Source organism: Cololabis saira, chromosome 17 (genome assembly GCF_033807715.1).
Source record: "Cololabis saira isolate AMF1-May2022 chromosome 17, fColSai1.1, whole genome shotgun sequence".
NCBI lineage: Eukaryota > Metazoa > Chordata > Actinopteri > Beloniformes > Belonidae > Cololabis > Cololabis saira.
This window is the reverse complement of record NC_084603.1, coordinates 5,323,573-5,339,627: the sequence shown is the minus strand read 5'-3', so window position 1 is coordinate 5,339,627 and position 16,055 is coordinate 5,323,573. Positions and strand designations below refer to the sequence as shown.

Genomic DNA, 16,055 nt, shown 5'->3' with positions numbered 1-16,055 from the left:
TACTTTACTTGAGTATTAGATTTCTTTGGTACTTATTACTCTTACTTGAATACATTTCCAAGACAAATATTTATACTTTTACTCGAGTAAATTTCTAGGAAGGTTGAAAAGTACTCGTTACTTTCAGGTCTGCTCTTTTTTCTTCTTCCCTAAAATCCTATTGGACACAAGCTGTTTTTGTCAAAGGAGGAGACCTATCACAGTGCACGCTCTCCACTGGGATGTACGGAAAGCGGAAATACGTCAAGCCTCCTCAAAACGATACCGCCAAAGTAGCCTGCGTTTGTCAAGACAGAGCCGCAAGTCAAGACAGAGCTGCAACAATTAATTTAGAAAAAATATAGTAATTTACTGATGTGGAAAATAAGAAATTTACTCTTACTCTTACTTTTACTTAAAGTAAATTTAAAAGCATTTGCTTTTGGATACTTAAGTACCTTTAAAAGCAAGTACTTTTCTACTCTTACTCGAGTAATATTTTGACTGAGCTACTTTTACTTGTAACAGAGTAAATTTTGACCAGTAGTATTTGTACTCTTACTCAAGTACTGGGGTCGAGTACTCTGTCCACCTCTGACAATTTGGATGTACTCGACTCACTTTAATTAGTAAGATGTTGGCTTTAGCATGACATGAATAACATTTTATTAACTCTTTTATTAGACACCCAAACATAACTTGCCAACTAGTTAAAAACAGCAAGATTGTATTATTTTGGGGAATTCATGAAGACCATTTCCCATATACAAAGGAAATGTGCGCAGGACTCATTGACTTGCGGTAATTTATGGTCCCGCGTTACACCGACGCAGAGCCTACGGTGTAGGCTCTGCGTCGTTTTAACGCGGAAGCATAAATGAGGCTTTAGGAGGGAACTCCTTCATCCCATCAGCTGCGGCTGAGTGCGGGGAGGAGCAGCGCTCCTACCAGTCTGGCAGCGGGCCGACCACAGGCAGCAGCAGCGCTGGAGATGCGCTCACACCTCTGACTCACAGTTCATCCTCCAGTCAGGTATTTCCGAGACCCTGGACGTGTCCATTTCTCTTTCTTCTGTGGGGTTTCTGTTGTTGTTCTGCGTAAAAGACCGACGCGCGGACAGACAGACAGCGGCCAACAAAACAACAGGAGCGAGAAGATTTATAGTTGCGTATCAGTTGCCCGCTCGGCAGTCCTGTCGTCTCACCTGCTCCGTCGGTGAAGAGGTCCGACTTGGTCATCATGCATCCAGAGAAGAGCTTACCTGAACTGGTGGCCGAGAAGAACAGTTTGGACCCCTCCTTTGTGCATGCGGTGCGCCTGCTTGCAGAAGGTACGTCGGATCTTTCTTTGGTTTACTGAAGGTTACAGGCTTGACTAGAGATATTGACCATGCTCAATTTTTCTGCAAGCACCATTGAATTCAGTTTTGGGGAAGTGGAGAGACTTCACTTCCACATGTCACCCTTGACTTTGCTTGCTGGATGGGAGTGAATTCATTATGTCTTGCATTCACTTTTCTTTTTGGCTGCACAGCAGAACTTTGTGAAAAAAATAAATGCTTTGAGCACAGAAAGTAAAGTGTGTTTAGAGTCAAAGAATCTCCACATTCGTACTCTAAAGCGCCTGTTCTCCAGTGCAAGGCACTGGCTGGCAGAAAATGAACTGAAAAACCTCATGGAGCACTTCTACCTGGCAGCAGGACAAGCACAGTGAGAGGAATAATCACCTTAATTGTGTGATGGAGTGGGTTTAAGATGTGCCGTTAATCCTCTGACAAATGCAGCAAACTGCCAGCTGTTCTCCATCCAGCAGATCTGTGTAAACATTGAGATTCTGATTAAGTTTATGAATCTTCTCAGTAATTTCTTTTGTTAGACCAAGAAAAACTGCAACGGATCAGGGCAGTAGGCCGGCTCTGATCTGCAAAACGCAACAACAAAACAAAACTTCAGTATGTACAACATCACTGCAGGGTTTTTCTGAAGCGATGGTGACTTTTGTATGTGTTTTCTGGAACATCTTTTTTAAATTAGGGGTTTTTAGAAAAAATATCTATTGAATTCATACACACAGGACAGATACAGGAATCTGCTCGTTGGAAAACGTTATTAGACAGGCACGTTAAGATAGTCAAACATTATTCTTGTCATCATTGCAGGCTACTTCTTCTATCACTTACCAGCATGTTGGAGAAATGTTGTCAAGATTACAGGAAAAAACTAGTTTTCTGTCTTGGTTTCATTCACAAAAATATGTTAAAATGAAACTATCAGCTTAAAGGAACCACAAGAACTCATCTGTGCAAATTCACTCCGCTGATGTTACGTCTGCAGTTCTCTAAATCAGTTTCTCTGATCCTAAATACACCTGGCAGGTGGAGCTCCAGTAATAGGTTACAGCTATGTGTAATTGTGCTGAATACAATAATGGATTGGGCATCTGTATCGTATGCCTCCTGGACGCCTTCCTAGAGAGGTGTTCCAGCCAGGCACGTCTCAGCGGGAGGAGACCCCTGGGAAGACCCAGGACACGCTGGAGAGACTGTGTCTCTCTGCTGGGGTGTGTGGGGTGAGGGAAGTCTGGGCATCTCTGTTAAGACTACGACCCGGTAACGGATAAGCGGTAGAAAATGGATGGATGGACGGATAGTAATGGATATACTTTCATCATTCCTTGATGTGGTCAGATGTGGTGAAAATATACAAGCTCAGATGTAAAAAACAAAACCTAAAAATCTTTGCTGTGTTATAATTGATGAAACGTCCTTTACAGGACATGTACATTCATGAAATACAGATACACTGTTCATATACTCTTATAACATTAACTTTCATGTGATCAGTTGATGGAAGTGATTTCTTAAGATTGTTCCCACATAAAGCATTAAATTCATACTGTTTTTAACTTCAGAAAAAAACCTGAACACACGCTGTTCTGAGATTAATGCGCTGCAAATGGACAGGGTGTTTGAGCTCTGGAGCTCTGTCCCCCTGAGCGTTGCAGTTGAAATGTGTTGATGAGGCACCTGACAGTGCCGCTCTTGTCGCTACAGGGGGCACACGGGATCATCTGTCACACAGTACTCTTTTCTCCATCCACTCAGGGCTGTTGCGTTTAGCCAGAATACAAACTAAAGCATGCGCCAGTTAACATATTAAAATAGTGCTATGTATAAGTTCACACGCTGACAGTTTTCCCGTTAATATATCCGTTTCTGTCAGTTAAAGCGGATTTTGTAAATTAGTGGGTGATGTGAGACTGTCATGTGCAGTGCACAGTACAAATTAACACATAAATAAATTGCATATAATTAACAGCAATGGCTTTCATTAAGTGGCATGAACAACATTTACCTGAAAGACTCCAATAAACAAGATAACCACAGAAACCTTGGTCATATGCATCTTCCAAAATATCTAACAGTCAGGGCAGTCAGCCAGTTGTCTTACATCAGCTTTGAGAATACTGGAAAATGCAGCCTGGACATGAATTGATCATCATGATTTCATCTCCTTTTGTTAGTCTTTGCCCATGGAAAATGCCAAAGCTTGCATAACTGCGGACAGCGAGATAAACTGCTCTCACAGATTTATGGATTCACAGCTATTTATCACTGCATAGAAAGGCATTTAATCCTTCATTATTCAAATCATGCATAATAAACTGCAAAACATGGATTTACTATGGTCTTATTTAACATCTCCATATTTATGAAAGAATTATTACTGTTTGTAATAAATCACGTCCCTTCTGAAATCATTTGTCTTTCTTTGAGCAGATTTAAAACAGTTTGGATTGAAGCTCCTTTCTGGCTGTAAACTAAGGCTGGGTTCAGATCGTTCACTCATGAAGACGAGGAGAAAGCTCCATTCTGAGTTAAACTGAAAATGACAATTTGAAAAATTTCTGTTGCGTACAATGAATTTAACTTGCTAATTTTTATTGCTGAGCGTTTCTCCACCCTCTACCAGCACAGGCGGTTGATGTCAGTGGAGACAGTGAGGCTAATGACTGTTCAGACTGACAGATAAGCCAGATAGTTGTTTTGTTTTCCGTTTCAACTTACTGAGGAAGAGTGTAGTGATTTTCAAAAGATGGTGGAAGTCACTAACAAGAAAGGGAAGCCTTTAATGGATCCCATAGGTTTTCTTTGTAAGACTCGCTTACGTGCCAGGTATGAAAACCAGCATACGGGGCGGGAGAAAGAATCTGATGGACAAAGAGACAAGTATCAGCTGTTTAGAAAGAAAAATCAAAAGAAGAGTATATGTGTGTGTGTATGTGTATTTTTGTATTCATTCATATATTATATTTATTGCATCAGAACTTCTACTGATCACTAACCCCATCATATCTGAAAAGCCATCTCAAGTGCACATACACCACAGTGAGAATCCACACAAATCGTACTGAGTCTCAATGAATTAAGACCAACACAAAGAATAAAAACAAAAAAACAGCAGAGTGACATCACAAGAAAAACCTTGGCTTTTGAGCTTACTGTTGTATTTTCCCTTCATGTTCAAATTCCTATTTTTTCAACTGTTAGGAGAGACTGGGTTATATATTTTTACTACAATTTAAACTACTTCTTTTGAGCTTCTTTTGTGAAATGCTATTTTGTATAAACTCATAGCACTTCAGTCCACATCTTAAGTGAATCATTTCGGAATCAAAAACTGTAATATCGAGATTCTGAGTATCTCATTCTGGACTTGATTCCATTCAATTCTATTCAGCTCAACTCAACCACATAACACATACCGTGCATATAGAGCCATAGAGTGTATGTACTGTATACCGGTCTTTTGTTAGTAAGCAATGTGTCACTGTTAAAGTAATTATGCTACAGGATGATGTGAGTTAGTTGCCGACTTGCACGCTCAAAGTGTTCCCAGAAGTCGCACATTATTGTATTTCTTGCATACTGCAGATTGAGCATTTGTTTGTGCACTGAATACTGCAAAATGTATTTTGGTAAAAACATTATGCACTAATAGAATGGTTTTGAAAGTGATCTCGTTTTATATCAGCATATCTAAAGGAATGGAGCAGTCTCCTGACTCACAAGATAAACTCTACAAAAAGATACGTCTGTTAACTTAATAAAATAATAATAAAAGGCTCTGCTTCCCGTTCTACTTCTGCAAATGCAAGGAAAAGTGAGCCTACGTGAAGTGCTGTGTTGTGAAAGTGTACAACTATGACTGCATCTTCAAGATACAATGAAGTTGACCTTTTGGGCCTTCATGAGAATATGAATATAATTATGAATTTAGAAAGCTAAGACTGGAGAAATATGGTTTCTATGCTTTCCTGTTAATCCTCATCAGAACTCTCGCCCCAGCCTTTTTGGAGGCGCTGGAGGCTTTTCAGCGTAATTTAGGGACAGAATTATAGTAAAGAATTGTTGTAGTCCAATCACGAAGTAGCAAATGCACTGACTCGTTTTTCTGTATCACTCCGAGACAGAATGTCCCTAATTTTGGCACTAAAACATGAAAGATGGTAGTCCTAGAAACTTGCTTTATGTGAGAATTAAAGGACAAATCCTAGATAAAACGAACTCCAAGGTTTTGAATGAGCCACAGGAATTCGACACAAACTTAAAATTTCTTACACTGACAAATTACTCTGAGAGTCGTGAGTTCACAACGTTTTTATGTCAGAAAAAGAAAAAAAAAATCACGCAACACTGGATAAAATATCACATAATTTTTTTTTGGAACTTAATTTTTATTTAGTTTCAACAACAATACACCACATACATTTTCTTCTTTCTTTTTTCCTTTTTTTAGCTGCATACAACATCTGTACCCATTATACAATAGAAAAACAACAACATAATTATTCACTCCAAAATATACGTATATAATAACAACAAACCCATAAATTAAAAAAAAATAGTAAAGTCAATAATAATAATAATTGTCTACTCCAAGGCACAACGGTGTGTATAGAAAGCAGGCACCATATTTACTCTAGGAAAAAATGGCTATTGGCAAATCTGTGTACAGAGGGAATACAGTAAGAATTAGGCAGGTGGGCCGAGCAACACTTGGTAATAATATCACATAATTTAACACGTGTTCTCCACACATCACAATGTTTAAGCATTTGTTTAACAACATAATAAATGTTGTATCAAGGTACCTTTCACAGGAAGTAGTCAGTAGAAAAGTCAAATTAATGAGCAGTTACAGTTCAAGCCAGTCTGTTTTCAGTCCAATTACGATCCAGCATTTAAATGACAGTTCTCAAAAGGTTGTCTCGCGAACAAAATCAATAGATCATATCTTCTCTTCTATAAAGTCTCTCACTTTGACCTTAACACATGTGGACATGGCGTCGCAGGGGAAGAAACTCCCTTTTAACAGAAAGAAAAATCCAGTAGAAGCAGACTCAAAGAGGGTGGCCATTTGCCTCAAAAACACAGAGACGCAGACAAATACAAACCCAACCTGAGATACCTGGTGTGGGAAAGCGAAAAAAAGAGAAGAAAAAAGACAAGCTGCCTGCACAAAAGGTGTCTGCTTGAATGGTAATGCGTTTGCTGTTATGCATCAATAAAGACTACGTGAATTGCAAAAGAAAAAAGCCAAATTTTGGTGGAACGTTCTTCCACCAACGTCAGGTGAGACAGGCTATACATCAGATGATTTTTGACAGGATCTTGAGCTGAATTTGACTGGACAGTCTTCACATTAAACTGATTATTTGTCCAATTATTTGTATATCAAGTGTTGGGTGTCAAAAGTGATTTTCCTCAGTTTAGCCAGAACCTCAAATCAAATCAAAAACTTGAAAATATCAAACATGTTTGATATTTATTGCTCTTGTCTGCAACAGAATACCTCAAATAGCGAACGAGAGCAAGCAGACTGCAGGAGCACTAACCGAACGTTGTATATTTTACAGCTTCCTCACCAAATGGAATATGAAAAAGATCAGCTTGTGAATGTGTGTCCTTATTATGTCTCATACAAGACATGCCACAGAGTGTTTTTATGTTAAATCTGTCTGTGGAATCACCACTGTGAAACTGTCACAAGTGTGTGCTCTCACTGTATAGGCAAATCACCTAGTGTGCAGGTTCAGAGGTTCATAACGAGAAGAATCGGCTGAGACTCTGCAGTCTCCTGGGTTTTTAAAACCACTCAAGATTTGGAAATCAAGCAGTCTATAGTCAGACAGTCGGTATCTTCAGCACTTACTACATCCCAATCCACCGTTTATATACCTTTGAGGTGGTGCATGAACAAAAAAAGAACTCATTAAATTTGAGTAAATCACTGTAAGTGCTGTTTTAGTTCATCGGGGAGGTGAATGTAGTCGTTCATGATGCTGTATCCTGTGGAGGAATGATCAAGTTACCCATCTGATTCCTCCCTGATGGTATTACATACATTATATGACTGTAAACATCTTAAGTGCCTAAATTTCCACTTTGTTGTCCATTTTTCACAGCACCGTACACTGTGCGTGGTTGATTCATCGGACTAATTTGGGTGATGCTTCACCCCAGAGTGACATCCTGCCCGAGAACTCGACAAATAGATGTTCACTCATCTCTCTCTCGCTATTGTTTATAAACTGGGGCTCACTTTTACCACATGTCCACAATGACCAGCTCAATATCCGGCAGTCACCCGGGTCCTAGCAAGGGATAAATGGCTCAGAGAGGTGTGAACTAGCAAAAGGACGCAACAATTACATCTCAATGAAAGAGAGACATTTAATCCCATTTTCAGCATTTGGCTGACATTCTTATAATGAGTCTGTGGGTCAAATAAGATTAAATTCCAAGGTTACAGCCATTCCAGGCAACAGAAACAAGAGGATGAGCCGAATCTGCAGCACTCAGACAAAAGATACTAGATAACAGATTATATCATTGTCTTTTTAGTGCTTACACAAATACAAGTCCTAAAAAAGGAATAAGAGGCTCTTAGAAATCAAATAATAGATCTACTTCAAACACAGTAGGGTCTTTTGATTGTTATTGTATTGTTAACTGCGGTTAAATGAGCCATATATGAAAAGGCTGTGATCCACTGGAGCCACAATTTTATCACAGTTCTTGTGTTTTGGTTTTTCAGGTTTTCCGTTTTTAATGAACATCAGTATGTTTTTTCATATGAAGCATCATTATTTAAATGTGCATAACATTATGTGTAAGTAAATATGTTAAGAACTATGTGAATAAAATGAGTCCTTAATTATCACATCATGAGTAAAATCTTAGTTACTTTCTACATCTCAATTAGGGATGGGCGGTATGGACTAAAAAATGTATCACGATAATTTCTGGCATTTATCCCGATAACGATAAAAATGAAGATAAAAAAAAATACCAATTCAACTCCACCTTTTTAACTACCGGTATAAATCTATCACCACATTGTGTCTTTGGAGCACCCAAAACACTGCTGTAAAAGAATACTAAATACTACTAAACCTCATCAATGGGAATTTATTTATCTTTCTTTCTTTCTTTCTTTCTTTCTTTCTTTCTTTCTTTCTTTCTTTCTTTCTTTCTTTCTTTCTTTCTTTCTTTCTTTCTTTCTTTCTTTCTTTCTTTCTTTCTTTCTTTCTTTCTTTCTTTCTTTCTATCTCTCTCTCTTTCTGGCTCATATCTTTCTTTCTTTCTTTCTGGCTCATTTCCTTCCTTCCTTCCTTCTTTTTTTCCCTTCCTTCCTTCTTTCCTCCTGCTCTCTCCTTCCCTTCCTCTTTTCTCCCTTCCTTCCTTCTTTCCTTGTTTTCTCCCTCCCTTCCTTCCTTCTTTCCTTGTTTTCTCCCTCCCTTCCTTCCTTGTTTTCTCCTTTCCTTCTCCCCGTTCCTTCCTTCCTTCCTTCCTTTTTCCCTTCCTTTCTTCTTTCCTTGTTTTCTCCCTTCCTTCCTTCCTTGTTTTCTCCATTCCTTCCTTCCTTCCTTCCTTCCTTGTTTTCTCCATTCCTTCCTTCCTTCCTTCCTTCCTTCCTTCCTTCCTTCCTTCCTTCCTTCCTTCCTTCCTTTTTCCCTTCCTTCCTTCTTTCCTCCTGCTCTCTCCTTCCCTTCCTCTTTTCTCCCTTCCTTCCTTCTTTCCTTGTTTTCTCCCTCCCTTCCTTCCTTCATTCCTTCCTTGTTTTCTCCTTTCCTTCTCCCCGTTCCTTCCTTCCTTCCTTTTTCCCTTCCTTCCTTCTTCCCGTCCTTCCTTCCTTCCTTCTTTCCTTGTTTTCTCCCTTCCTTCCTTCCTTCCTTCCTTCCTTCCTTCCTTCCTTCCTTCCTTCCTTCCTTCCTCACTGGAGCCACAATTTTATCACAGTTCTTGCGTTTTGGTTTTTCAGGTTTTCCGTTTTTAATGAACATCAGTATGTTTTTTCATATGAAGCATCATTATTTAAATGTACATAACATTATGTGTAAGTAAATATGTTAAGAACTATGTGAATAAAATGAGTCCTTAATTATCACATCATGAGTAAAATCTTAGTTACTTTCTACATCTCAATTATCACTTACAGTAATCAATAAACCATAAACATCTTAATCAGAAAAACAATTAATGCCTTTGTTACAAACTTTTCCACGCTTGTTTTGTGAGAAATAATCATTTTTGGATGCAGGCGTCCAGCAGCTTGGTGTGAACGTTTAACTGCAGAAAGTGAATGCAAATTAAGTTGATTCTCCGTTTTGTGTGTTTTTTTTAATTGGAATATTCCTCTGATATATTATAGAAAAGTTAGAAATGTGTACATTCGCTTAATATTCTGGTCAGTATTAAAGGAGGGCTCAAGCCCATCCCAGCTGTTACTGGTGAGCTACACAGTCGGGTTGCCAGTTCATCACAGGGTCACACACAGACAAATTTGACTCCCTGCCTAAAAAAAAGAAGGGAATGCCTGATCAAACAGAGTGGAAGTATGAGCCATTTTGAAGTATAAATGAATAACACTTTAACAAGCACAGTATATTTTGGAAAGACATAACAATGTAAGAATAAAGGACCAAAGGATGATGTCATAAAATGAGTGTTTTTCAGCAACCCCTCAAGCTATCATAAAAAATGCTGATCGCTGAAGTCTCACCGTGATTAAAATGTGCATCTCTTTGCTCTTACTTTCTAATTTGTGGGAAAAGTAATTACTCTTTCACTTCACTCTCCAGCAGCTCACGTTCAGTGAAGCCTTTGAAGATGACATAATTGCACTAAGAATCTCATACTTTTGCAGCCTGTCATCTGTTGTATTTGGCTCAGTGCAGCTCTTTTAAAAACAAAATATCATTTTATCCAAACAGAAGTGCTTACTTTCAACCCTATATATATTTCAGTTCATCCCTCCAGGCTGGAAAAGGCCAGACCTAATTGCACATCTCATAGTTCATTCCCCCCCACTAGGTCTTCTCTGTCAGACAGAGCGCCATTGTTACATCTTTCAATGTTTGATGTGAACAAGCAATCACGTATTGGAGAGTAATTACACTGATTCATTTTTGCACCCAGTGTGAAGTCATTATTGTAGATATACTGTTCAGTAGTTGGAATAAATTAGTGAATAATTAAAGCTTCTGCTAAAGTGAGCTCTCAGCAAAGCCATTTCTTTTAAGTGTCTGACTAAAAGTAGTAGGGATTTTATTCAGCATTGATTGGTTCACCATTGTGCAAACAAACTTTCTGATATTTTGGGAAATCCACTAACAATACAGAAGGCTTCCAACATGATTTATTGCTGTTACTGAGCTATTGCCTGAACAAATGCAAAGCCAAATCCGCATACAAACTTTGTACAAGTGAGGGAGATCAAGCATGGTGTTCAGTAATTGCTTGTCCAACAGTCTACAGGTTATGCAGGTTTTTCATCCATGCATTTTTTTCCAACAAAAAAAAGGGAACCTGATTTATGAAAACAGAGGAAGAGGATGCTTACTGTGTGGATTTATTTGTCTACACGAACAACATGTCAGATTCTGGGACAAAGCGGAGTTTACTCCACCGGCTGCGATGATGTGCGTGGTCTGTTTTATCTCATCAAATCTCTGTGTGGCATGACCGTGCAGCAGAGTGCAGATTAATTAGACCTATGTTGGAAGGAATTAATGCTGATTGGATTCATTAAGGTGTCTCATATTATCCCTGTATGGCTGCTTTCTGTGGATTTATGTTTCTCTGCCGACTTATCAGAGAAACGACCCCCCACTCCCCTCCACCAGTGAAGACACAAGAGACAATTTGATATCAAAAGAATCATCTAGGACACATATTTTATAAATGGCTGGTAGTCAGCAGCAGAAAAACTGCATGCTTTAGTCACATGGACTCTATAGTAAACAACAACTGGAATCCAATAAAGCCACAATGGGAGGATAAACAGCAGCGCAGTAAACATATCACCCTCTTCAAATAAAGCACCTCCCGTTTTCTTTTTTTATGTTGTTGAGCAGCACACATGATACTTTGAACTGATAATATTTCAAACACTGAAGGTGACTTTTGTTTGTTCTTTTTTCTTTTTCTTTTTTTTTGCTACGAAGTAAACTTTACCACAGCTTCTTCAGAGTTCACGAACAAGGGCGAGTTGTGACGCAGAATCAGAAGAACGCAGCCCATGTGTATTTCTTGCATATCAATGACATGTTTGCTTTTTATTTGTATTATTTATGTTATATTACTGGTATATTGTTCAGTTTTGAGTTTTCTGATGGTACTGCAGGTCTGTTGAGAGGCGAAGAAGTGGGCCCAAAAATTATTAAACAAAGCTATGTTAGCAGTGAAATAAATAAAATCAAGTCTAAATAAAATCATAAATATCCTACACTTGTATTTACCATTTCTCCGGTGTCCTCATAAATCTACTTGAAAATGTTCCTCTGGCTTTTTTGATGCTCTGTGTCACTGCGTACAGACCAAAGCCGATGTATTTAACCTTAAGCCCTGGCAGGCTGACAGAGCAATTTCTCTCCTTTTCAGCAAAACCTTGTCTTCCAACTTGTAAAGCTGCACACATTTATCTGGTAGCTGCCCAGTTAAACTAGTGTTATTTATTTTTTTCCCCCCTCTTGGCCGCTGATGCAGCTCGGGCAGCGCAACAGAGAGGATCTAGAACACCAGAGTAGTGAGCGCGTTTTACTCATTCAGTTCCCCAAGCGAGATTTCTTTTTTCATCCAGTTTGAGGACTGAAACCAGTGACCTTCAAAGCACAAAGTCGTTTCTTTGATCTTTCAGATCCCGCTTCTTCTAATCACATATTTGAGAAAGACCATCGTAGTGTGCACGTTTCTTTGGATTAGATATTGTAAGCTCATTTTCCTCATTTTCTCCCTATTTTTCTCTCACATACATTCAACTTCTGAGTTCAAGGCACGCTTCTGGGCCGAGTAAAGGCGAATCTTCTTCATCGCTGTTCTAAAGCACAATTGTCTTTGCTGCTAAAAAAACAGCATGTTTACTCTAGTCACTTAGATCTAATATGGAGCTCATTTGGAAGTGAAATACTTTCCAAAGAAAACGTTATGCGGCACAAAGTCCCACAGACAGAAACCCAGAGTTCATCTTTCAGGATCTCAAGAACCAAATCTGCAGTGGAACCTGGAGCTGGGCTTTTACAACGAGCCGCCAATGAGTTTTATTTGATGGGATGAAGAAATGCGCATGAAAATGACCGGAGTAATCCTTTGTTCCAAGCATTTATACGTTTAAGCGTTTTCTCTGTGTTGACTTTATGTCTCTACTTCAGTATTATAAAACAATTGCTCTTGAGAGCTTTGTCACTTAAATGAAATCCAATTTTGGGGCTTCTTTTTTTTTTTTTATAAATAAGTGCCGCTTTCATTCATCCTTAAAGAACAATCCTGTCAACAGCTATTCTAGTGGCTCTTTGAGGGTGTATTATAGAAACAGAGAGCTCTAATATGAATTTTTATTCTTTATTTTTTGTTTTAAGTTAACATATGTAGACTGGAGTAAGTATAACTGAATATGATACAGTTAACTCTTTCAGATAATGGAGGTAATCTATGGAAACACTTCAAAGTATAATCTTTTTATCCGTCATGAACGTGTGTAGCAATCAAAGTGTGTGTGTGTGTGTGTTTGCCCCTGTTGATGTGTAAATACAGTTCTTGTGTTTTTATCTCCTCAGTATATGATATCATAGATTATGAACATTTGTGTAGCTTTCAGCTCTCGAGTCCCACTAATGCATCGACCGTATTTCTATGCGATACCTTGACTGTTTGCATGCACGGTGCTTTTGAGATCTATCCAGGGATTTTCAAAGATGTTTTGTTTGAGGGATTTCAAGGGCGATTGCAAAACCCGAAGTTTGGGCCTCTTGAGAGGTGCCATTGAGGATTTTTATTTATCCTGTTCTAGTAGTCATCATCCTTTCATCTTTAGATGGGTATTTGCAGGTATTTTCATCAATACATCCTTCTCTCTGCCAATGATGCATACCTTGTAACACTTGCTTCCACAAACCAAAAGCATGATTGATTAAATACAGAGCGGTACATCTGGGAAGCGTGGTCTTTCCATGAAGTTTTGTTATAATCTTTTTCTTCAAATATTTATTTGAAACGCTGTCAGTGTAAACAATTTAAATCACATAAAATACATCTATCCTGTATAGATTTACGCTCCCATTCCAGGGTTTGGTGAATTTTCCTGGAGAGCAGGAGTTTTGATTGGTCTTTATAGAAATCCTTCATGTGCTTATCGTAAGGATCTTGAATTGTCTTTCAGAACTGAACTTGACCTTCTTCATTCCTCTTAACTGTAATTTCACAATCACATTACGAACTGAGGAAACCAACCCTCACCCCGGCGGCCATTGGATATCTCTTTACAGGATTCTCTTTCTTTGTGGGCATCAATTATTTTGATTTTAAGTTCTAGGCAGCTGCTGCTTGGAAGAGCCTGTCGCTCGCTGCTGATTGTTGGGAAAAGGTTCCAGGAGTATTCATGGGATTTCGAGGTCACCTAGATTTCCGTGGTGGTGATTGTGAACAAGCCACTGCCCTAACAAGCTAATCAAGGCATAAGACCTTGGCAGAGAATTAAAACTTGAAAGGTTTCCTTTCTTGTTTCAAGCGGTTTGAACTTATTCCTTTTGATTTTATAGGTATCAGCAAAAGCAAGCAAGTGTAGTTCTTAAAATACTTCCAGTTTGACACTTTTTGAAAAACTTTTCGTGACTAATGGCAGTCTGGGATCATTAAGCTTCATTTTGAGTCCCAAATCTTTATTGACAAACATGTTCCTTAACTGCCTACTCACTCAATCATACAGTACGAGTGGTTAAAAGCATTTTAGTTTCACAGTGATGTTGCCCATCTACCTACATTTAACACCGCAGCAAGATGAAGTGCAGCAGTCTAAATTAGTGACTCTTTCTCAATTTCCTTCAAGTCCATCAATAGTTACACAAATAGACTACCAACTATTAATAATAAGCAACGAAGGACGATCCCTGCAAGATGAGTAACAAAGGATTGTGTTGTGATTGTTCAAGTTAAAATGCTGTAAAAATATTCTTCGAAGCAAAACGGCAGTTTTAGTTCTGTAAGTTCTGTGTTGTAGAGGAATCAGAGACTTCTGCAAAACCACGAGGGCTCATGTTTGTTGTGAAGTGGGGCAAAACAAGCTGAATATGAGTACCTCTGTTGTTATTTAGTCTGATATTACTGAATCCTGGGATTACACTGCTTGATGTAAAGGGACATATCAAGAGGCAACAGAGTAATATAACATTGTTAAGTATGAAAAATGACTCCATATACAGCCGAGCAACAAAATGCTGCATGCATTATTTTCACTGGGTGATGCAAAGCATAACTGGAGTAAATTTCTCCCAACCTAACCTGTCCTAACATTACACTGAAGATGTTGAAGATTTTCTCCTTTTTTTTTCAATCAATATCCAATCAAATGTATTCATTTTCTTTTTGTTTTTGCTTTTTCTCCAGAGATTGAGAAGCATGAAGCCGATGAATTGAGAAAAGATGGAGACGTGAAGAAATACCTAGATATTATCAGCAATAAAAACATCAAGCTCTCCGAAAGAGTTCTCATTCCCATTCAACAGTATCCGAAGGTAAGAAACACAGAAACGGTCTATGTCTTTTGGCAACGGCATTTTCAAGTCAGTTTAGCAATAAAACTAAATGGAAAGAAGCAGGAGGAACACAACCGCATTAAAAACACACTGACCTTGTTTGTGTGATATTTCTTCAGTGATTTTAGTGGTTAATTGGTGGATGGAGCCTTTTAATCTGGGCATTCAGCTTGGCTGCACCTGCTCACAAACACTGTTTGAATTGAAAATCCCTTTGAGCCTTAAAGTGGCTTATAGAAAGACCCGGGGCGGTGTCTGTTTATTTTGATGTAGTCATCAAAAGCCAAAGTTTTCAGCAGACTAAAATACCCAAAGGTACAGTGAAGAACAGTGATCATAAATCACAACGTGACACTGTGCTCATTATTAGGAGTTATGCAATGTCAGTACCGACAAAGTCTGAAATGTAGCCTAATGAGGCTGCTCCATCAGGCAGCTCAGCAATAAACACTGGTGTTTGAGGAAAACATAAACACTTTACCTTCACTGCAGTCAAAGGAGACTCCACAAAAGCTTGACTTTTGCATGTACACATTCGTTCACCAAGCAGACATACGATAATATTCATATTGAAGCCCATTTTTCTCTGACTCTTGCCATTTTCTCACACATTTCTTGAACTGCAATACTTATATTTCAATAAATGACTGCTCAGAATAAAGCCAAGATTTAATTATAAATGTTCAGTGTAGTTAGTATACATATTTGCGGGTTTTTAAGTTGAAAATGCAATAAATTAAACAAGAATTATTAAAATATGAAAAAAAAATGGTTTTGGACTTGTGTAAAAGTCTCGTGTGCTGCAGTTTTTGTTTTATTTTATTTTTTTGTGCAAACAAATCAAATAGATATTAAGAGCAGCTATTTGGAGCACAAAAGATCCCAGTCCAAAATATTGTTCACATATTGTTTTGCAGCATATTTGGCACAGATTTGCAAAATAATAAATGACAAATCAGGAGAATACAAACATTACCTGACAC

At 38.4% G+C, this 16,055-nt stretch overlaps 1 protein-coding gene across 4 annotated transcripts in view; it reads left to right on the top strand.

The window, feature by feature from the left end:
• The first annotated feature begins 919 nt into the window (after positions 1-919).
• The window catches only part of khdrbs2 (KH domain containing, RNA binding, signal transduction associated 2), a 96,708-nt gene continuing 81,572 nt past the window's right edge, over positions 920-16,055 (top strand). For all 4 annotated transcript variants that reach the window (XR_009784336.1, XR_009784338.1, XR_009784337.1 and 1 more), the window contains exons 1-2: positions 920-1,309; positions 14,924-15,051. Coding sequence is in view for 1 of the 4 variants with exons in the window: in XM_061744586.1 (XP_061600570.1) it covers positions 1,219-1,309; positions 14,924-15,051 (219 nt within the window). In the remaining 3 variants the exon portion in view is untranslated. The remainder of the gene's footprint in view (positions 1,310-14,923; positions 15,052-16,055) is intronic.